The sequence below is a fragment of the Drosophila miranda genome, chromosome XR (assembly GCF_003369915.1).
Source record: "Drosophila miranda strain MSH22 chromosome XR, D.miranda_PacBio2.1, whole genome shotgun sequence".
Lineage (NCBI taxonomy): Eukaryota > Metazoa > Arthropoda > Insecta > Diptera > Drosophilidae > Drosophila > Drosophila miranda.
The window spans coordinates 29695359-29717633 of NC_046674.1; the positions used below are offsets into that span (position 1 = coordinate 29695359).

General features: G+C 43.5%; 1 protein-coding gene across 8 annotated transcripts in view; it reads right to left on the reverse strand.

Moving 5' to 3' along the window:
• LOC108151943 (fasciclin-2) overlaps positions 1-22275 on the reverse strand; it is an 80270-nt gene that overhangs the window by 54359 nt on the left and 3636 nt on the right. For 7 of the 8 annotated variants that reach the window (XM_033386285.1, XM_017280874.2, XM_033386289.1 and 4 more), the window contains exon 2: positions 20758-21009. In XM_033386285.1, the coding sequence (XP_033242176.1) occupies positions 20758-20833 (76 nt within the window). In that variant the 5' untranslated portion in view covers positions 20834-21009. Of the gene's footprint in view, positions 1-20757; positions 21010-21116; positions 21212-22275 lie in introns of those variants that run through there. The other variant, XM_033386286.1, reaches the window with a different exon arrangement.

Sequence of the window (22275 nt, forward strand, 5' to 3'; positions counted from 1 at the left end):
ATATGCATATAAACAGTGGCCCCAAGCCCCAAGCCCCGCACAGTGGAGGGGGCAGTTGTGGTGTGGCATCATTATGAGTTATATCCAAGTCATGGCATCGTTGTCCATGAGAAAACTATACGAAATTTGGTTTATGGCCCTGGCAGACCCCAGACATCGTCTGGATGATCGATGTGGCAAATGTTTCCCCAAAACTTTCAACGGGTAGACGCGCTCTCCCTCGTCGATGAATGATTTGGGAAACAATCAAAGACCCATCCAAAGAAAAATATGATAAAAAAGTCACACATTCTTGTGGCTTCGCCGCGAAAGCACCCGCATAAAGTGCGTCCAAGACGCCAAGGACTTCTCAAAAGATACATAGATTGCATAAATATCAATGAAGGAAACCCAAAGTCGATTCAATGGTCATCAGATATTAAGAAAAGATACAAAAGAACAAAAATCAAGATAGATACGAAATTTAGCAACATTTAAAGATGAAAAGATACTTGGATATACATACTTAAGATACAACAGTAACACAGTACATAAAAAAGTATCTCAAAATATACAAAAACTATCTCCAAATATACCAAAAGTATCTCAAATTCTTTGAAGGCCCCTTGAAAGATACAAAGATAAAATTACAAAAGTTACTTCTCAACTGAAGAAATCAGAATTCCGAAAACATTTTGACTGATTTAAAAATACTTCAAAGCTATTTTGGGACACAAAAACTTTCTTGTTTCTTGAATACAAATCAATGACACAATTCCACTTTTCTTCTCGTTGCCAAAAAAATTCCATAGATACAAACTATTTATGACACTTAATCTATTTTTTTTCCTTATTAAAAATCTATCGAAATCTACCAAAGATACAACAAAAATCTAAAATCTAAGAAAAAAACAACAAAAGGAACAAGAGATGTATAGTGATATATTCTGAATGGATCTTCAAAAGTATTTGAATATATTGCCACATAAATAACATATCTTTTTCCATTAAAACAGCATATCGAGATAGTCATAGATACCAATGGTTTAGTAAAGATACACCTCTTGTGCTTTCTTCATTAGAAGATACAAATACTGTGCTTTCTGGCCCTTTTAAGTAAAAGAATTCTTTAAAGATGGAAAAGATACGAATGATTAAACTTGACCTTTAAACCAAAGACATTGCCTGTTCTTCAATCCGAAATGAATGAATACAATGAAAAAAAAATTCGTACATCTTATAGATGGTCAATCTTTGGACGAAATCAAAGACTCAAATAGTTCAAAGATACAAATTCTTATTCCTTATCAACAGTTTAGATACAAATTCAGACGTTTACTCTCTAAGCAAACCATAAAATACTTTTTTAGGCCTCCAAACACTTTAAAGATTCTACAAGAGGTCCTCAAACATTTGTGAGATACTTAATTTGAGCTCGGTAAACAGTTCAGAGATACATTATCGCTCATTTCAGCTGCGCAAACAGTTCATTTGGCTAAATCAACACACAGCCAATTCCAAAATATACAAAATATACAGAAATCGGAAATCAGAAATTCAATAACTGTCGGGACACAGAGAATCCACAATTGTGCGCAACTTTGTCATAATTTGTTTATAAGCAGCTCCCCTTTCCCGAGGACACGGAGGAGTAGAGAGGTTCAACAATCACCAATTTCACATCAAAACGAAACGAAACGAAAACAAAACAAAACAAAGAGAGAAAGAGAGAGAGAGAGAGAGCTCTAGACAAATAAATTTCATCGTACAAACAGTGCATCCCAGTTGATGTGTCAATTGCGGGAGACAGGGAGAACCAAACTGCAACACAGGAAAATATTAGAAGAGATAGCGAGAGCGAGAGAGAGAGAGAGAGAGAGAGAGACAAAGAGAGAAGAGACCAGAGACCCCATTCTATCCTTCAGATGCTGGCCCCAATTGAGCATCTCAATTCGCAATTTGCCATCAACGCGCGTCCATCCATCTATCGACAGTTTTAATAACCTTTTTTTTGGTTTCTTTGCGCCATGTTTTGAGATGTTTTGTTTGGACAGTTTGGACAACGGACAGACAGGGGGGATGGATGGATGGATGGATGGATGGATACGAGTATAGCCCATGGAATGATGATGGAATGAACCAAATATTTGATGGGTTTTCCTCCCGATACTGCATGCGCTTAATGAAATTCTCCATCTTCTCTTGCGGTTTTTGTGTTTACAAATCAAATGCAACTTTCGACTTATGTGGTTTGATTGATTTCGAATGGAAACCTGTTGTGGCATGTGCATATGGCATATAGAGACGGGAAATGGCGCTCTTTCGGGCTCTTTGGCATAGGATCAGCGGTGGGCAGGCTGATTCAATCAATGTGCTCAATGCTCGGGCATTCTGTTTTTCTGCATTCGCTTGTGCGTCTTCATTTTATGTAAGAAATAATCAATAGACGATTCAGAACATTTCAGCTTCGGTTATGCAGCAGCGCCCCTCGGTCGCTCTGCTTTTGTTTTGTTCGGGGGATCGAAACATACCTAAGATATCCATTTCGAAAGTGTATCTAAAGCTTCGAACACCAATTGCTTAGTTTTTATTTCCGCTTAGAGGAAATATTTTCAGAACAACACACGTTTGCACTTTTCTGTTTCCGAGTCTTTTGGTTTCTTTGCCATTTTTTTTTTGTTTTGCGTTTTATTTCGATTTTGTTCCCAGCAATTATACAAACACGGAGATACATCCGCCCGCATCCGCATGCACGGACACACAGATACAGATACTCTCTTCGACACAAAACTGTCTGCAAACTTTTCAAGCGTACAGTTCCGCCTCTTTCCAGGGGCATCCCCCTCCCCCCCATTTCTCATTCTACCCGTTTATTTTCGCATAGTTTCGCGCGGAAATCCATTGGATGCGTCGAAAACATTTAGATATTTGTTGGCTAGCAAAAATCGCCGTTAAAATGGGGTCGCCCTTGGTCCCGTGCTCCCCTCAGAGCACAGCGACAGAGCACTTTCCGCATCAATTGGCGAGAGCCTTTTTCTGTTTCTGTTTCTTTTCTTGTTTTTTGTTTTATTGTTGTCTTTATCAGCGAGGCGAGCGAAGATACTCGTAAATTTACATCCATTTGATGGCCGTTTCATAAAGATACTCCTCTCCCGTTCGCTTAAATTGCGCGCATAGAAATCTATCTGACAATTAGAAAGGGATTGGCTGGGATGGGATGTTATGGGACGGAGCGCGCAATTAGGGGACGATTGTCCCGAAGAGACGCGAAAATGCTTCAATTCGATGATTAATGGGATATCCTATAGATGCAGATAGTTACGTATCTTGTTAGTCTGTTCTTTCAATGTCACGATACACATCTATCTATCTACTGAGGTCCGGTCTCGTTGGGAGCTACGGCTAGGGCGCCGGCTCCACCTTTATACCCGATACTCAGTCAGTAAGGGAGTTGCCAACCATTTGACATTTATCAGACAACAAAAGATGTATCCTAAGCACTTTTACGCATTGATTTGGGACTCCTCAACCACTTTTGTATCCCTCAGTGGCTGGCTTTCTACCTAGTGGTATCTGGTAGAGCTGTATCTCCCTGGCTGGCTGGCTAATGAAGCAAAGACAGGGCTCGTTAGACGATGGGCCGATACCTACCCACAAGCCGGGATCCTGGGATGCCAACAAAGGAACAAAAGCCCCAAAAACGGAACAAGCAGCAGACTGGCGCCTGACCTTTCCCTAATTCCCAATCAATAAGACAAACACGAAACCAAAGCCAAACCAAAGAAATACACGACGACAAACGCAAGGCGCAGAGGCAGGGGCTTGACCCAGAAATCCAGGGGAGCCCCTAAGCCCCAACCCCTGGTCTAAATATACAGGCAGTAAATGCGTAGATACTTGCCGCAGAGGCACTCCTACTCATACTCGGGCACGACAGCTACTCGTACATACAGAATTTTATATATTTGGCGACACATTTCATTTTCTCGGACAAGCAGGAGATGGGAGATGGGATATGGGAGATGGGCGATGGGAGAGCATACACTCTTGTATTTTTAGAATTTTTCGAGAATTATTTTCCGCTGTGTGACAAAAAGAAAATCAATTCCAGAGACTAGCAAGGCACTTTGAAGTCCAACGAATTGTGAATAGAGGAATATCTCTCTTTTTGGTTTTGGTTTCGGTTTTGGCTTTGGCTTTGAATCATATCTAAAATCTCGTAGCTTAAGCCGAAACTCATTTAAATGCCTGGCCTCTGCTTCTGCTTCTGGTTCTGGTTCTGCTTCTGGTTTTTGTTGTTGCTGTTGTACTCCCATAAACAAAACTATAAAAATTTCTATGTTTTGGCAGGCAGTAAACAGAGGGGCTGCAGCAGAAGGCGCCACAGAATTTTAAGGGGAGAGAGGGAATCGGCATCGGCATCGGCATCTGCTGTGTGTGTGTCTGTTGCTTTTGACCTGATTTATTTATAAAGAAACCAAAATCCAATCCCAGAGTAAGGGGACTTAATTGAATTTGTTTCGTGTCATTGGGCGCAAGAAGCACAGAGTCGGGGTAAAAGAGTTTCAATCAATTATGGCCATTGATTAAAGTCCTGACGTCCCTTTAACAGGTTTCCGCGGGGCACCCAAGCAGGGCTTCGACCGAGTGGCGCTGCTGCACGAGGCGTTGTGCGTGACTCGCGTGGCAGGAAAGAAAATGTTTGCAAATTTTGTTCTCTTTTCGTTTGAATGTTTTCCATTCCTTGCTCTATTTTGTATCTGTAAGATCCTCCATAGATACTCCGTATCCGCTATAATTTCCACCATTTGAAAGCGAAAACATTTTCAATCCAATTATATTTTTCATTTTCTATTTCTGTTCTCCAAAAAGTTGACCTTTTGCATCAAACAGCCGCAGCCGCGGCATCCGCAGTATCTGACAGATACATTTACACATTTATATGTTCACTTGTGGAGCTCTGAAGCTGGAGCCCCATTCAATGTCAACGCAGCTGTTATCCAATGACAACAAACAGCGGTACATAATTGTCAAATTAATTGTATCTTTGTATCTTTTACGGGGGATGTTCACACCTCCGGAACGAAGAGGTTCTTGTCCCAAAGATGTCCCTTAAACAACACAATACTCTCTCCATACGACACGACAATTAGTGGGCGTTTGCTTGGAGTTATGGGGCGTGGCTTGTGGGGAATCGTCGCCACATTGCATTGTCACCTTTAATTAGTTCTTGTTTTGGCGGCAGGCACATGTGTGGCATAAACAGGCCATAAAAACGCGACGCCCAGGAGAGAAAGGCAATCATCCAGAGAATGTCTACCCCTAGAGAGTCCCCATTTCCCCCCATTCTTGGAAGGTGTGAAATCATCAATCATGACTTACGAATTGTCTGTCTGTCTGTCTCTCTGTCTGTTCTGCCGTGTTTGCGTGTGTGGCGATGATGGCCATTGACATTGACACTTACCTGAAAGAAAGAGAAATGGGAATCATTAGTGGGTGTGAAAAAATATATATCGTAGATAACGCTGATACTTTTATGCGTAGGAGTGTACATAAAGTTTGAGATATTACATGATACAGTGCTGTACAAATAAAAACATGTAAATAGTCATTGATTTTTCGTTTGTTTGATTGATTAACTTGGCAGCCATGCGCAGCACTGATTGATTTGTTTGGCTGCACTAAAAACAGCACAGAAGTCATCAAAGGGTAGACTTTGGTATGAAAAAAGCGTAGTAGATACTTGAAGGAACTTCGGCTTACTTGGAATTCCACTCAAATTATCAGAACCTCAATGAAAAGTCTTTTCAAAAAGCTAGCACATATCTTTTATGTATTTTTCAATAATAGATACATTATCTCTGATACAGAGTAAAACAGTGTGGCAGTGTGTAACGCCCAGAAGGAAGCGTTTCCGACCCCATAAAGTACATATATTCTTGAGCCGAGTCGAGTTTTATAGCTGTACAACTGTATCTTTTGTATCTTTTTGGTTGATTCTTCATATATCATTGATACACACGTATCTATCTACTACAGTGCACATCTAGAGATACTATTGTATGAGATATATACAAATATTTCAATTCAGATACATTTCAAGCCAAATGATTTATATTACGAAAGCTACTTATGGTTCTGCACACTATAAGCGATTTAAAGTTTATTTTTACATACAGATGAAAAAATATTAGTTAAACCCAAGTATCTCAAGAGAAAAAATGTATCTCAGATGTTTTTTTTACATCTGTAGTGATCATTAGAGAACTAGAATTAATCTAGGAATTCAGTAAAATTATTTCAGAGATACAAATGCTTCAAAGCCTGTTAAATGACGGATTTGAGTTATCAATACAGTTCGAAAATATTTGAGTGCTCAATATTCATTGAAGACAATTTCCAAACAACATTTCTCATCCCCCAAAAAACCCAAAATCTATTTTCTGGATCTATTTATAGTTTCTGTTCCTTCCTGTTCCATGGCTTTCCCCTCAATTATGTGTCGTGTTTCGCAGATCCCTTGAAAAATCTCTACGTAATCGCCTTAATTTCATAATGGGGTACTCGGGGTTTTGGTGTTTTGGTGGCAAACCAATTTGATAATCCTTCGAAATGATTGTTGGACACGTGACAACGACACCCACTTGATGGCCTTGCAATCCCCCCCTTTCAGGGGCGAAGGGAAAATTAAATTGTAAACAATAATTACAGGGGGGAAGTCCCTGTCATAAAAAACACACGCCACCCCTGCACTCCATTCCCCCGCATCTTTGAGATCTAATGCTAATTGAAATCTCTGAGATTATCTTTCGGATATTCCCGTGATTTTCAGCTTAAATGAAGTGTTAAGAGGAGGCTGCCAAGAAATGGCGAGGGTTTCTTTTTGGTAGATAAATCACATTCGCAATTTGGCAAAGTGCAGTGCGTGGACTTGCGCTTTGATTTAAGGACTAAAGAAAGGACAGTCCCGGCAAGGGAATGAGCAATCGATGACACTACAACCCTGCCACAAAGCGCACCCCCTAACCTCCTTTTCGTAGAGTTGTCAGCACTGCGCGGGCACTGATTTATGCGGCCTGGCAGAAAAGGAGGAAAATCAAATTAATATGTTGTTCGAACCCACCCCCTCAGTGCACCAAAGGCCCAAGCTCGGTCCCAGTCCCAGTCCAAGTCCCACCTCCTGCTGCTGCCCCCCCGCCACAACTGCTGCCCCATCACCCCCAGTGGCATGGCTAGATAATGTTGCTCTTAGGCCGTAACGACATTTAGAACTATGCCAAAATTTCTAGGCATCGCCACCGGGCCACAGCGGGCCATAAATTTTGTTGCAAGAGTAAAAGCTTGTCCTCATTCCTCTTTCCTCATTGAGTGCTCGCGCTCACTCTCCGTTCTCTCTGTTCTCTCTGTTGCCCATTAATTGACATATTATGTAAACAGGATAGTTAACATTGTTCAGTTTTTATTGAATTTGTCCTTGCAACATGATGGCATGGGGTGGCAGCCCGTGGCAGCCTGTGGCAGCTGTATTTGCTCAAGCGGCAGCTTGGATGAAGAAGTTGGGAAGAAGGAATGACGGGGGGATGGGACTGGCTCTTGCACTGAAGGGGGATGTTTTTTTTGGAACAAAAAGAGCATTCGAAATGTTTATTCAATCATAATTCCAAGAGTGCTGGGAAATATTCAAGAAGTTAAGAAGGAATCACAGGATTGACAGGATTCCTAGGATAAGCAAGAAGTTTCTAGCTTTAAAATTATTCGAAAGTTTCCATTTTCAAGATGTTTCCAAAACTATCTTGAGCTCCGACAAAACATTCTCCAAATCAAAGAGCAAGGAGAGAACCCAAGGTTCTGCATTGGAAACACTTCATTAGGACTTCCTTGCTAGAGATATTATGGGATTTTCCATCATTAGGAGGACTGCGTATTTCCCACAGAATTCCCCTCCAACAGAATGATAGATGGGCGGCAAGTGTGGCTTCTGTTCGGGATGCGAATTACTTGGGGTATTCCCTCAGGCGGCAGAGTGCTCCCCAGACACAAAGATACAAATGTATCTTTCGGCTATACGCCGCTGACAATTAGTATACAAAAATAGCCACAGCTCTCAGCCGCCGTCTCCCCCCATCTGCGATCGTCTGTGGGGAGCATGGATTGGTGGAGAGTGGCTTTTCTCTATTAGAAAATTGTGTAAATTTCCCTGCCATTTCGGTTTGTTGTGGGGCACACACTCTGCCGCCCGTTGAATTGTTCGAAATGCATGGAGAGAAGGAGACACGGACGACGTATCCGTATCTAAATGAAATGCATCTGCAGCTGCATTTTATCACAGGCTTCAATCGGAGACTTCGGAGACATAAACCAACTGACAAAATATTCTCTGAACAAAAACTTAATTACAGACAAGAGAAAAAGGAGAGAGAAACGAGAGAGAATGGGAGAGGAAAAATAGAGAATTTTCATTAGATTTTTGTATCTTCCAACCGGAAAAAAACAGATCTACAATCAGCAGAAGGGGAAATCATTCCAATTACGAGTAAAAATATGCAAAATGGAAGCAGCAGACAGCCGTAGAAATACCAATGGAAATCCCAAACAAAACAGAGGTGCGCTGCCGCATGACGCCTAACACTATGAACTAACATAATTTTCATATTTTCTGTAAACTTTTGGTAGTATTTAGCGTATTACACATCCGTTCCCCTGCTTGGTGGCAGCTTTCGCTGGCTCTTCCTGTCGCAGTAACCTTATACCCCCAACCATCTGTACCTCTTGATCGAATGGTTATCGATGTGTTTTCACGCATCGATTAACACCGAAAAAACAAGTAGAAGAACACCTGTTGGAGGGTGTATCATTGCACGCATCGATGGCTTCATTAGGTGCCAAAAAAACACACACACACACACACACACACAGAGGGAGGAGCCTCTGCCTCTGCCTCTCTACTACCACATTTTGGTATTCATTCAGTGAGAAAATGTCGTTGTATGACTTCCGTTTGGGGCTTCAGTGGGCATCAGGCGACATTGGGGGCGACAAAAAACGGGCAAAAGGAAGTCGTCTCAGAGTCATTAACCGATCCGACAGGCCCCTGACCTCTCTGGAGTGTCTCTGGGAGGCAAGGGTCGAAGACAAGCCAAAGGCTGGTCCAAAGCGAGAGATCTTGGACATGTATTTTGCAAACATCGGAGATCTAAGGATATAAATGTACTGTACTGGGGTTTTTGAACAAAAGGGAGATGTAGAGGATAAAAAGAAATATCTGAATGAAATAAACGCCGTGACTAAATGGTGTGGAAATAATTCAAGGATGGAAACGAGGAAGGGATGAAATGTTGCAATGTATAAAGCATGCAATTTATGAACGACACTATTTATGGGATAAAAGGACGGGCAGGCAGATCGAAATGGCAAGAAAATAAGTATAAATAAAGTTGTAGATATCAATAATTATCGATTATTCATGGTTGTACAGATAAGGATATAAAAACGAAAAAATAAATGAGGATTGCTGCAGATAAAATGATATAGATGCAGTTATTATACAGATAGGAAGAGCCAAAAGTGTCCAAAAATGCGATTCTACATATATGTATATGCAATTCATAAAAAAAACCCATGGCTATGGCGTAAGTAGTCACCGGTTAATGGATAGCCGTATCCCAAAGTGAAAGATATTAAGTTTCAACTATAGACACATCGGTTATATCAAGTACAGTCACCGCCAGAAAAACTATAAATAGCTGCAGATGTTCTCCTAATTGGCTTCGAACAAAACGCTTCTGCCCGAGAATGACCCTCGGGGGAGGCATGCCCAGGAAAAGCACTTCCTCAAAGAAGTTCCCAGAAGATATATCCGCCGCCCCACCCGTGAATATCCGTCCGATTCTGGCGAAAACTGAATAATTAATAAATCTAGAAACAATTTAATGGGGCCGCAGCACGCGCTCCGCATCTAGCGCGGGGAGGGTCGGTGCGAGGGGGGCCGGGATAAATGGCCCGGGCGCATGCCAAATGTTGCATGCACCATGGGCACCCTCCTGCAACCCTCCCTCCGCCACCTCCCGTTCTCAGTCCGGCTGTCGTTAGACTACATCAAAATTTTCCGCCTATTTGTTTGCAACAAACAGAATTAAACAAAAACAATCATAAAGACAAAAATAACCAGTGGAAGGGAGACGGGGGACAGAGGGGTGTGTGTATGTGTGGCATGTGGCACTCCTTTGTGTTGCAGCCACCTCTGCCTGCCACTCCGGCAGTGTGCCTCTCCCTCTGGGGCTGTCGTTAAAGCGGCACGCGTCAGAAATCAAATGCTAACCAGCGAATAAGAGTAGGAATCCTGTCTCTTTCTCCCCTAGGCACCTTTTAGACGACGGCAAATTTATTGTTCCCGTTATTGTTAACGGTACTCTCCCCCCTTCACCTACCCACACTCTCTCTATCTCTCTCTCTGTCTCTCTTTGGCAGGCATTGTGCAGCGGCAATTACGTTTATTAGCGATTGAGAGGATGAAGAACGACAGAGAAGGATGTCAGCGCGTAATGAAGCAGCACCCCTCGGCTATTTTGAGAACAGATCCAGAAAGGGAGAGCGAGAGAGTGGAGAGATAGTGCAGAGAGACCAGAGCATAAGAAGAGATTCAGGATTCCTGCACTCCTTTCTTGTGTCCACCGGTAATGCAGCAGCGCCCATCGGTATTATAACCCATACCAGAATTGGGCCAAATCAGTAGCAAATCATTCATTCCACAAATATAATCCTCATGCAGGAGCAGGGCCTAGATGGATGCGCAATCGATAAATGGAATCCTCCTGCCTGATCGCATTAGAAATGCCCTTCGACTGCGTGTGGAGATGATTAGGCCAAAACTGCAGTCTCAAATTCACAGTTGCCCGAGGCTATTGAGGAAAACAATTGAATGGGGAAGGAAACTTTTCTCAGCCATTGGATTACAGAACAGAACCCCCGAAAGCCCAGACAGACATGCAGACAGAGCAAGACATGGTTTTTGGGGGAAAACTGAATCATCCGGAGAACTTAATCATCAGATGCCTGTCTTCCTGCAGTGTTGCAATGCTCTCGCTTTCGGGTGTTTTATGCGTTTTACTTGGAATTTGGGCAGCAGGAGCATAAGGCAACACTAAAGCAGGGGCACAGCCAAAGCATTCCCTAAGTTACGGAGGAAGTCAAGAGGAGGAGAGAGTAGAGGAGCCGAGCAGCCGAGCGAAGGGCAGAGTGAATAATTTGTTGCACCAAAAAAGGCCTCAAATCTCAACGAAACATGAAAGTTTCTGCCAATAAAATACCTCGAATGTCTGGACCTACCGACGGTAAACCATCATCGGCTTTAAGGTCCTCGTGTTAACAGCAGCTACTTCGCTCTCTCTCTCTGCTCTGGGAGCAGGTACGACCGTACATCGTTAATCTTGAGTGTCCGCCTTGTCAATCCGTTTGCTGAGTCAGTTTGCTGCATTCTTGGGTTATTAATGGGTTAAGCTAATTATGGACAATCTTCACTGCCGCAACTCTTCCTCCTCTCCTCCCCTCCCCTCCCCAACCCCCCTCTCGCTGTGAGTCAGAGTCCTGGAGGAGTCATAAACACAGACACCAAGAGTACCCAAGGAGTAACAATCAATTTGAAATTCATTCCTATACATTTGCTGCTCAAATTATGCATGACAAATGCTTAAAAGTTCATGACTGAAATGCAAACACACACAAACAAATGGGCACACAAACAAGGGGTCTAGGCAGAGAGGAGGCGAAGAGCATGACGGAGGCAGAGAGGCAAGGAGAGGAGAGGCGAGGCGAGGCGAGGCCAGACGACTGACGGAAAGAGTGGGAAAGAGCTTGTGCTTGACCGTTTTTCGCAAGCTTCGTCTGCTGTTACTTTTGCCCGTCTTCTTTTAATACCCTGTAAAGCGAAGCTAAGAGTTTTCTTGTGTCACACGTCATGCGGCAGTGCTTCTTGGGTTTTTTCGTTCGCGGCTTGGTGAAAAAACATCAATATTGAAAGGTATCTACACATTCGGATCATCTCGGTAAGATGTTACTTTTGCTGCATTCCCTTTTGTTGTTGTTGTAGCGAATGGGCATGTGAAAAATTGCCATAAAATTATGAAAATTTACGCTAAACTATGTCTCAACCCACGGGAGCGAGGAGTGGGGAGTGGAGAGGCGGGGATGTGGAGGGACGCCATCTCTCCCATGGATCGCACAGCCAAGTTGGCGGCCACGCGGCTGAAAAGTTTTTAGCCAACTTTTGTGGAATGGGATAATAATGATGACGGTGGAAGCGGCTAAGCAGCTAAGCGGCTCAGGCCAAAAGGAGATGCTTGAAGAGTGAGCGGTAGAGCGGGAGAGGGTGAGAGAGCCGGCAGCCAAAAGCCAAAAGGAGTTTGCCGAACTAGTTCATTGTTCAAGTCGCGGAACTACATAAGTAGTTTACGAAAACTTTTCACCGAGAAGAAGTTGCACCAGATGGTTTTTGCTTTATGCGTATTGTTTATATGATTACCGAGGGCATTTTTTTGATACTGAAATTTGCTAGCATTTACTGCGAGAACTAGTTCATTTTGGGGTTTCCTATTGAAGTATTTGAAGAGTCGGAAGATGGTTTAGTGCACATACATATGATTGATTTTGCATCATTAATTTATCTTTTAGCAAGAACTATTTATGTGCCTAATGACCATTTGTTCTTCCTGTGATCCACGCCCCTTCTTGGTCTCTTCCCCTCCTCCCTAAAAGGAAAGAGGAACATCCAGAGAAGGACAAAGAAGAGCGAAAAACAATTTGTAGTCCACTTTTAATTTGCTTCCCCCTTGGAGTCAGCTTGTTGATACCCTTTACACCATGATCGGCAAGATACCTGTTCATTGCCTTGCACACGAATCATCATACCTCATACCCTACCCTTTCCCCTTCACAGCGCAGCGCAACGGAATCGAGCATCAGCAGAGGCAGCGACAGCAACAGAGGTAAACGTTGATAATGACGCCGAGAGCCACTGCACGAAGAGAGACAGGGAGACAGAGAGACAGAGAGACGGAGAGAGCGCAGCAGCACACCGTAACACCATATGAATGTGATTGAAGGTGTGTGCATCCCAGGCAGCGACTGGAGCGTGACAGCAGGCGGCAGCGGCAGAGGTGCCAGCAGAGCAGATTGGAGTGCAAGCAGCAGAGTGGCAGCAGAGTGTCAGCAGAGGGGCAGCAGAGGGGCAGCAGAGCTGAGGTGCACTGCTGGCAGAGGAGCGGTTTATTTGGTTAAATGAAGAAAATTGCCAAAAGAAGCGGAAGACGAAAAGTGGAAAGGGTTTAGGGGGAGTACTGGTCCTGGGTATCGTATGCTTGCACTCTTTTCCACTTCTGCTTGTTTTTGTAATGCTCTCTGCCGCTCCTCTGCCGCTGATAGCCGCGGCTTAATGGTGGGAACAAAAAAATATACCAACAACCACGGTAGATAAGTGCTGAAGGATGCAGATGAGTGGGAGACCGAAGGATGGGGTTGATGGGGCGTGAGTGGGAGGGAGACAATTTGCAGTGTGTGGGAAACCTAATGAGTGATGCCATGATGGCAAGAGATGTCGGGAGGCGTCGTTGAGGCTGGAAGGGAAGGACTATGCAAAACAAAATGCATTTGGAAAGGTAATGAAAAAGGAGAGCTCGAATGGAATTCATTCGTCGCACAATTGGCATCCACCGTCGCCTGCTGGAATATTCAACGCGATCCACACACTCTACAGTCTCTATGGATCATACATATGTACATCCTAGGCACCAAATCAACATTTGGGTCCACTATACCACTATCCTTTGGTCCACTCTGATCCACTTTAGATCCATTGAGGTTAAGAATTAAGGTTAAGCGAAACTGGATCAAGATTCGTATGCAATCCAAATGGAAATCCCATTTGACCCAACAACTGGCAATCCACTTCAGGACTCTCTCCACAGAGCAGGAGAATAAAGGTGCCCCTTTCAGTGTGGCCAGAGGACTCAAAAGTACACTTGAAAAATGCGAAATAGAAAAAAGAAAATTGATTAAACGAACTCCAGGTCCGTTTCTAGAGACAGAGAGACAGAGAGAGAACAAAAGGCAAACGAGGAGACAAAGAAATGAATGAACGAAAGAGGTAGGGGAAAAGAGGGCAGAAGACAAAGAAGAGTACAGTAGAGAGAGAGGCAGAGGCAGAGACAGAGACAGAGGCAGAGGAAGAAAGAATGAAAGGACACACCAGAAGTCAGAAATGAAGGTGGGGGCACTGGTCATGCACTTTGCATTACCAATTAGAAGACCCAGACGGACGGGACAGATGGACGCACAGACGGAACGGGACAGAAGGTAACAAAATTGACAATTGACGCCGCAATCAGGCGGCAGAGGGAGGCACACACACATGAGGGAGGGAGAGAGGGAGCGACAGTCGCAGGGTTGCAAAGGAGACTGAAGGCGACACGGGGTACAGGCGGCCGGGCAGGCATAGGGTTGCCGTCCGTCGTCTCTCATTGTTATGCAATTGCAATGATGGGGCAAGAGTCAATTAAAAACATTCAACCCTCCATCGAAACACGAGGGAAAGGAGAGGAGAGGAGAAGAGGGTAGAGGTAGAGTCCAGGCCTAGACCATTTCGGATTACGGCCAAAGGCGGGAACGGCAGGCTGAGGCGGAGGCGGAGGCGTATATCAATGACCTTTCCTCCTGCACTGCCTGCTCCCTGCTGCATGCCACATGTGGAATGGGGGGACTGGCAGTAAGACATAATCCAATTAGCAATTAGTTGTGTATGCCCCTGTCGTCATCGTCATCGGGTTACCTGTGTGTGCTGCCTTACAGATGGTTCTACATGCCGCATACGGAATGCGGCGTGCAACGGCAGGTAGAATCCCAAATCGAATGGAATCGAGTCGAATCGAAAGAATGAGAAATGAAAAACAGCAGAAACCCCCCCCCCCCCCCCCCCCCCCCCCCCCCCCCCCCCCCCCCTCCATCCCATCCCTATCCTCCTCCCGTGTCTTATAACTCAATTTGGAGGCCAGAGTACGACATCGGACGTCCATTTGATGAGGCAACGCACGTCGGCCGAACATGGCCTGAGGCACGGCAGAGGGAGAGGGAGGGGAGAGAAGGAGGAAACTTCCTGCCACCGGCAGCAGACGACCCAAACTATCAACCATCAATGGAACCTCGAGAAAGAAGTCACCTCTATCATCTAAGGCTCTTCTTAGCCCTCTTTCCTTCAGGAATCTCTTGAGATCCATGATGTATGTATCTTTTAGGTGTATCTTTGATGCCATATATATTTCTCACTTTTCCTAAAAATCATACTTGTAGTGGCCCTAACCAAATGCAGAAATTCAGAAATAATCATAATGTTTTGTGCGTTACGAGAAGGCGGGAAGGACTGAAAGTAGGCTAAGAGCTATATTGCCTAAGGGGATTGTTGGGAAAGCTGGGACTCTTTCCTTCGTATATTTACATTGTGTGGTCGTTTTTTGTGTTATTATTCCATATATTGCAGATTTCGGAGAGGATCGGTCGGTATAGTGGTGTAAAGAATAAAGAATATAGAATATTCACTGCTACAATATTTTATTCGTGGTGACCAGCAGGTCTCCAGAGAGGATTCTTCTGTGCATAGAGTCGGGTAAGTAGCTTGGCGGCTGCATTCTCTGGAGAAATTTAGGTTATCTCTTAAGGATGGGAATTGGGCACCATGCGGGCCCTCACCGTTGTCTTTGATTTGGTTGATTCGATCGCGGTAGACATACATGAGGTTGTATTTTGGTTGCATTTTTATTTAAAATTCATTCATCATTCTATTCAAAATGGGAAAACGAGAAAGAAAAATAAAATTTCTTTAGGCGTCTCTTCGCTCTCTCTTTCTATCTATCCCTCACTCCGACTTTCCTTCATTGTCTCTCCCTCTGTCCCATTGTTTTGCGCCTCCCGGGCGTGGGGGGATTATGCGGGCTTAACCCGTCACTGCCCCGCGGGCGCCAGTGCATTTCCCCTCCTCTCTCTCTGTCTCTCTCTGTGGTTGATTTTTCACACAAATTCAATTCAATTCTTTTTCTCATTTCTCGTGTTTTCCCTCTTATTCGATAATTATGGTATGTCTCTGTCGCTCTTTCACTCTCTCTAGCCCCCCTTCGTCCTCCCCTCACTCCCTGTCGCTCACTCTCTCCTCACTCTCTCTCTCTCTCTCTTTCTTTCTGCACCAGTGGCACCGATCATTTAAGCGCTGTCTAAGCGTGAAAGCCTCAACTTCGATGCTGATTTGATTTCAGTCCAACGAGAAGGAGATCTAATGTTTCTATCAGCAGCCACGCAAACATATTTTAGTGTAGTTTTCTCCTAAATTGAATTGATTTCTATTCCTTTGCACTTTTTACGCGCCATGCAGCAGCTCTTCTCGGTCGCTGGGGCTGCACTTCTGCCTGGAATCTGCGACTGGAGTGCAAATGTAATCAATATATGAGGCTTAAATGGGACATGGAAAAGCCGTCCCACTCCGCCTGCCTCGTTTGGCCAACAGTTTTCCTGCAGGAGGAAATTTCTCACTGAAATGTTTCCATTTCCCTCTCCCTCCCACCCCCCTTCGATGAGGAGCGTAGTAAATTTGTTAATTAGGGAAAAGACTCATTTTGGATCGGGCCCTCTCTTTCTAAAAATCAAGACAGGCATTGAGATAAAGATACTACAGACACAAAGATACAAATGTATCTTCTGGCTGTCCCGCCTGCGGGGGCCAGGCAGGCACTTGAGTCCTGCTTTTGTTTTCCTACCGCGGCGCGGCGCTTAATCCAAAAATGTTTTGTTTTATTAATTAAAGAGAATGCAAAGCTCTTTTGAGCCAACGGATGGAACTGGGATGGGGAGGCGACGAGGACGAGGACGAGGAGTGGGTTTACTTGGATTAAAATTAAAACAAGTAGAAAAGATTAGCATATTTGATAGACGAAGATAAAGATACTCTTAACAAAAGGCATCCGATAGAATGTTTTGATTGAATGTTTCCACGAAAATGTCTCAAAATCTATATGGTATATCCACAAAACGAGGGATTCGATTTGTTTTAGTATTGTATGAACCTTTGAGGAATATACCTTCAAATTTCGAAGGGACATTCCTTGGAAACTGCAGTGGAAAGAGAGTCTTTAAATCTATTCCTTCTTTTCAGAACCACCTTCATGTATTTTTATTATACAATTTTAATGAAAGATGAGTTATATTATCTACGATCTCTGGAAAGCGAGAATTTTCAATCATAAAGATCCCTCTAGATATATAGTTCGCCGCTTTATTTACTTAGTTCCAGAAGAATCGTATTACTTAAAAATATTTTTCCATATTTAAGCTTCTTTTGGTCCAGATCATGAATATGCTATGTATATTTTTATGGATCGGAAATTCAAGATGCTCTGTCCAAGCGGAAGGGTATTTTTTAACAAATCGCAGAACAGAAGCGGAAGAACATTGCAGAACAAAGCGAAAATAGAGGATGAAAGGGGGGAGAGAGAAGAGGCAACTGCAGAAGAACGGAGTGGCCTAAAGAGAGCAGGAGCGATGCGATAGAGGGAAACAAGAAGCAACCATTTCTTTCTTCGTTTTCTACGCACAAAATCCGCAGACTTTTTTTTTTGTATTTTATTTTATTTTTTTCAACATAATTGGAATTTCCTTTTTCCTGTTGCTTCGTTTTCTTGTACCCCCTTCATTCTCAAGCTCTCTCTGTCTCTCTCTGACTCTTACTCTCTTATTTTGTATACTGCTTCTGTGTGTCTTCCACATCGCTCCTTGTGTCTTGTTGTCAAGTGGCACACAACTGCGAAGAAACTCAAGAGGTTTCTTGCCCCACCGCTTGTCCACTCACTGACTCTGACTCTACCTCTCTCTCTCCCTGTCTCTTGCACCTGAGAGATTCCCCACTTAAGAGACAGAGAGCGGGAGAGGGAGTCTGTTTCTTGAGAACTGGAAACTGGAATTGAGAGATGAGCAGCAGAAGATTTCGGAACAGGGAACATCATCATCATGTGGACTGTATTGCAAAAGACTCCACGCGCAAGTACAGTGCGTGCCATAAGTCTATAAATACTTGGATCTTGAGAGGACATACATATAGGAGTAGATCTTTACAGGAAACTGAAAAAACATCTCAGAATTTCTTCTAAAAATTACTAAAAATTCCATTAAACTTCCAATTTATTTTTACAGTCCCCATTTCTCCAAAAGCTGTCCCCATTTTTATAGCCACGAAACGCACTGTGGCGAGCATTAAAAAATGTGACAGGGAATGGAGAGAGGCGGGAAGAGCCATCCATTAACTATATACTATGACTAACTGACAATTTTCCTGTCAGACGGACGTCAATCCTTTTTCACTCTCCTCCTTCTCTGGGGAAAAGCGCCTCACAAATTAAGCTGGTTTTTCGGTGGCTTTTTCTAATTAGGGACTGTCCCCTCGATGAGGCACTCTCCTTCTTGGCAGGCAGGCAGGCAGGCGGGCAGGCGTGCAGACCTCCTTCTAAGCCTCCTTCTGGCCTCTGTTGCTCTTCTGTTGCTGCTGTCGAACAAAGACTGCTTTCCTCCAAGAAAATTGCAAGAGAAAACATCAAAACAAAGGCTCCACTTCTTGAGAAAGACAGCAGGCCATCAATTGGAGCAAAGTGAGAGAGAGAGAGCTCTGAGAAAGACCACAAAAGAGAGGAGAATTTCTGTAAAATACAGATCTTTAAAGTTCATCGCGGAATTCCAGTACGAAACTCAAACCGAGAGAAACTCTCGCACGACGCAAAACTTTAAAGGTGGCAGGTTTTCAAAAGAAAGAAGATTCTTCCCTACAGCTAAGACTTTTGGTTAAAGCCCATCCTCTGGATGTTTTTGTCGATCGTTTAAGGCTTGAACCGGCAAACCTTCTCCAACTGAAAGCCTTAATTCCCTCTTTGTTTTGTGGCTGGAGAAAATGCACGCATTGATCGGCTCTTGCTCTCTGTGAGTCATGATTCCATGACGCTGGCTTTTCTCTTCGTTGCAAGTTCTTTTTCTTCCTCGTCTCTAAATCCCACAGAAAGGGGGGCAAGCATCAGCGTTAATTAATTTTAACTTTGTTGCTGTTTTTAGAAACTCCCAAAAAGTGTGGAGTCTGAGGTCTGTTTTTTGTTTGTTTCCCTCTAAAAAACCGGATGCGTTAATTGCTTGGGAAGTCTGTTTTTTTTAGAGAAGTTACTGCACCCCTCTACAGACGGGAGAAAGTGGGTCTCAGGGCAGCGGCAGACGAGTCATCATTCGCCCTTCCAGTTCTTTGATGATTCTAATGCTTTCTTTGGCCTGGCAACTTTCAATCCCTCTCGTCCGTGATCACAAGATATTGTCTATGTGCCGCAAACGGTGACTACAAACCAAGACAAATGTTGACAGCATTGTTTTCTTTGAAATAATCCTGGTCTATCGAAAACCTGCACCGCCACATACGGGAGCTGCAGCGCAGGCCCTTTGAGGGTTTTTGCACTACTGGCGGCACTTACTATGGGGGTCATTTGACGTGCCCATTGATCAATATTTTAAGATAAGCGGTATCTACATGTCCATTCGAAATAAGCACCCCATAAGGATGCCCACTAAAGGTGTCCCTCAGCTTCTAAACCTCCTTAACAGCACTGAGGCAATCGTTTCAAGAGTGTATTCCAATACTTATCACCTTCTGTTTGTTTCAATGTATTCCTGGTGCCATATTCTCTAGTTACTCCGCTATTATCATGAAAAGTAGTTTCGGAGTAGTATCTTAATCTCTGTGGTTTTCAGTTTTAGGTACGATATGAGGTCTGGGTAGGTTCCACGAACGTGAAATCTGTTCTGGGGGTTCCATAAATGTGAGATCTAATTTTCTCCCATGGCAACATCTCTCGCTTGTTGCGCAATCTTTAGAATCATGTGTTTGTCCAGCGCTTCGTGTTTGTGTTTATGAGACCGCCAGTCAGGTGATGCCTTGCCTGAATTTCAAAATGTGTCTGTAAATTGTATCTGTGTTCTGTCTGTAATTCCCCCAAAAAACGTACGATTCCTACGAGTAGCGCATCTCTCTCCAGAGCCTCGCAGCTCAGACAAATATTGACTATAGAATTTTCGTTTGAGATTGCGATAAGGTGGGATTTCATTATACATAGTTCTGGGTGTTTTTTCTGCATTTGGGATGTTGTTTTGGGATACGACTACGCTAGGTCAGTATTTGCGTAGCGTTTGCCTCACGGTCAGGCGGCATGCGGCAATCAGACAATCAGGTAACGAGAAAATGCTCAGGTACACCTCGGGCAATTTGTGCGGATTATAGCCCGTCCTTCCATCTGTCTGTTACTCTTAATAAACACCCAAATCGTGCAAGAATAAAATGCTGATAAGAGAGCGACTAGTATTTTGGCCATGTTTCCAGTTTCGAAATGCTATATCTTTATTACTTGTGATGGAAAATTCTCGACTTCTAGGTATTGTACACTTTGTAATTTATCCATTGTTCAGTCAAGTTTCATTGCGATTGTTCAATGAAAAGAGTCAGAAGGGGGTGTCTGTGTATATTCGCTGTGTTCATATAGATCATCATAATGTAGATTTGAGTGGAACTTTAATGGAATCAAAGAAAAACGTAAAAAATTTAAGCGTAATCGAAAGATTTCCACCTTTTGTTGCATGTTTTTTTTGCTGGTGTAACTTCAACTTCTAATTATAAATGGCGGGAATATGTGTGGACTGCAAGTCCATTTGTGGAACGTATTTACTCACCTATTAGCGAGCAGCTGCACAGCAGCAGCGTTGCCCAGACAAGGGACAGAGACGGCGTCCGCAGAGGTTCTCCCATTTTGTTGTCCTTTCTTCTCTCTTTTTCTTCTTCGGTGTCCCTTCCACTTGTTTTCCCTGTTTTTTTTTTGTTCGCTAGCACAACGTTTAGTCAAATTTTTGGTTCCACAGGAAAAAAAAATGTTGAAAAAATTACAGTTTTTTCTGTTAATGTGGATTTTGTTGTTGCGTGTGGATCTGCAAGAAACAAAAGAGAGTGAGAGTGAGAAGCAAGAGCCAAGGGTTAAGCAGTGACAAATCATTTGATATTTCAAAAGATGCAAAACGCAGTGTTAGGTTTTTACCAAATGCCAAATGTTGGCCTTTTAACTTCTATAAATGTATGAGGGAGGGACGCGGGGATTGACGCTGCGTCACACACGAGCAATTCGATTGCAGAGAGCGAGATAGCAGCAGCGTCGACAGCGACCGCAACAGCAGTCAAAGAAGAGAATAACTTGTCCACACATGTGTATGTGTGTGTGTGTGTTCGTGTGTGCTTTGTCTTGGCAGCAGGTTTCTTCCAAGGTACCATGCCATACAAGGGTGAGGCACTGCTTAAACGCTCCAAAAGTGCACTGAAAATGCCTCACGCTCATATTCAGGTTCATATACAATATACGCTGCAATTTTGTTCTTTGCAGTCGCTGACGCCGCGCGCTGCTTCTACTTCTGCCTCTGCTATGGCCTGTCTGTTCTTTTTTGACGTCGGCGTCGCTGCCACTTCGGCCAGTTTTGTAACGGAAATTACTCTCTGCAGTCGAAACACGTCGCACGGGAAGCGGCAGAGGAAGGGGATAATAAGGGTGGGAGCTAGAGACCTGCAGCGCATATTTAAACAGTAAAAATGTTTTGGCATTTTTTCTCTTAATAAAAAAAATATACAATTTCCAATAAATTATATTGTCTTTATTTCTCTCTCTATCTTGATCTTTATCTGTTATCTGTTGCTGGTGCCCTCTCTCACTCGCGCTTATCGAAAGCGAGAGAGAGCGCACCTTCGATTAGTGGCTTTGTTTGCTGTCTGTTTGGCGATAAGGCGGCTTTGATTCACTCGCTCTCTCCCACTCATTAGAGTTGTCCTTGTGGAAAGAGAGCGGGAAACAGGTAATCCATCTCCTCCTCCCTCAAAAGGTTCCTCCAGGCAACGCGATGTGTGTCTGCCGTTATGGAGCGGCCAATCGATATTTTTATTTAGCCTTGTTACTAGAGGACCCGTTCAATCGATACTTGGGGCAGGCCTAGGCACCGCTCAAAAGACGGGGTTCCTTTTTAACGCTTAAAAATGACGAAATATTAAAAAATATTCACAAAGTAAAAAAAAATAATACATATATACCGCTTATTAAGAAAAGGGGAAACTTTTGTCACAGAATACAGCGTGGTGGGGAGGGGTGCAAAATCTGTTCATTAAAGTTGAAAACTTTTCCCTTGATATTTGAGAATTATTAATGCGGATTTCAA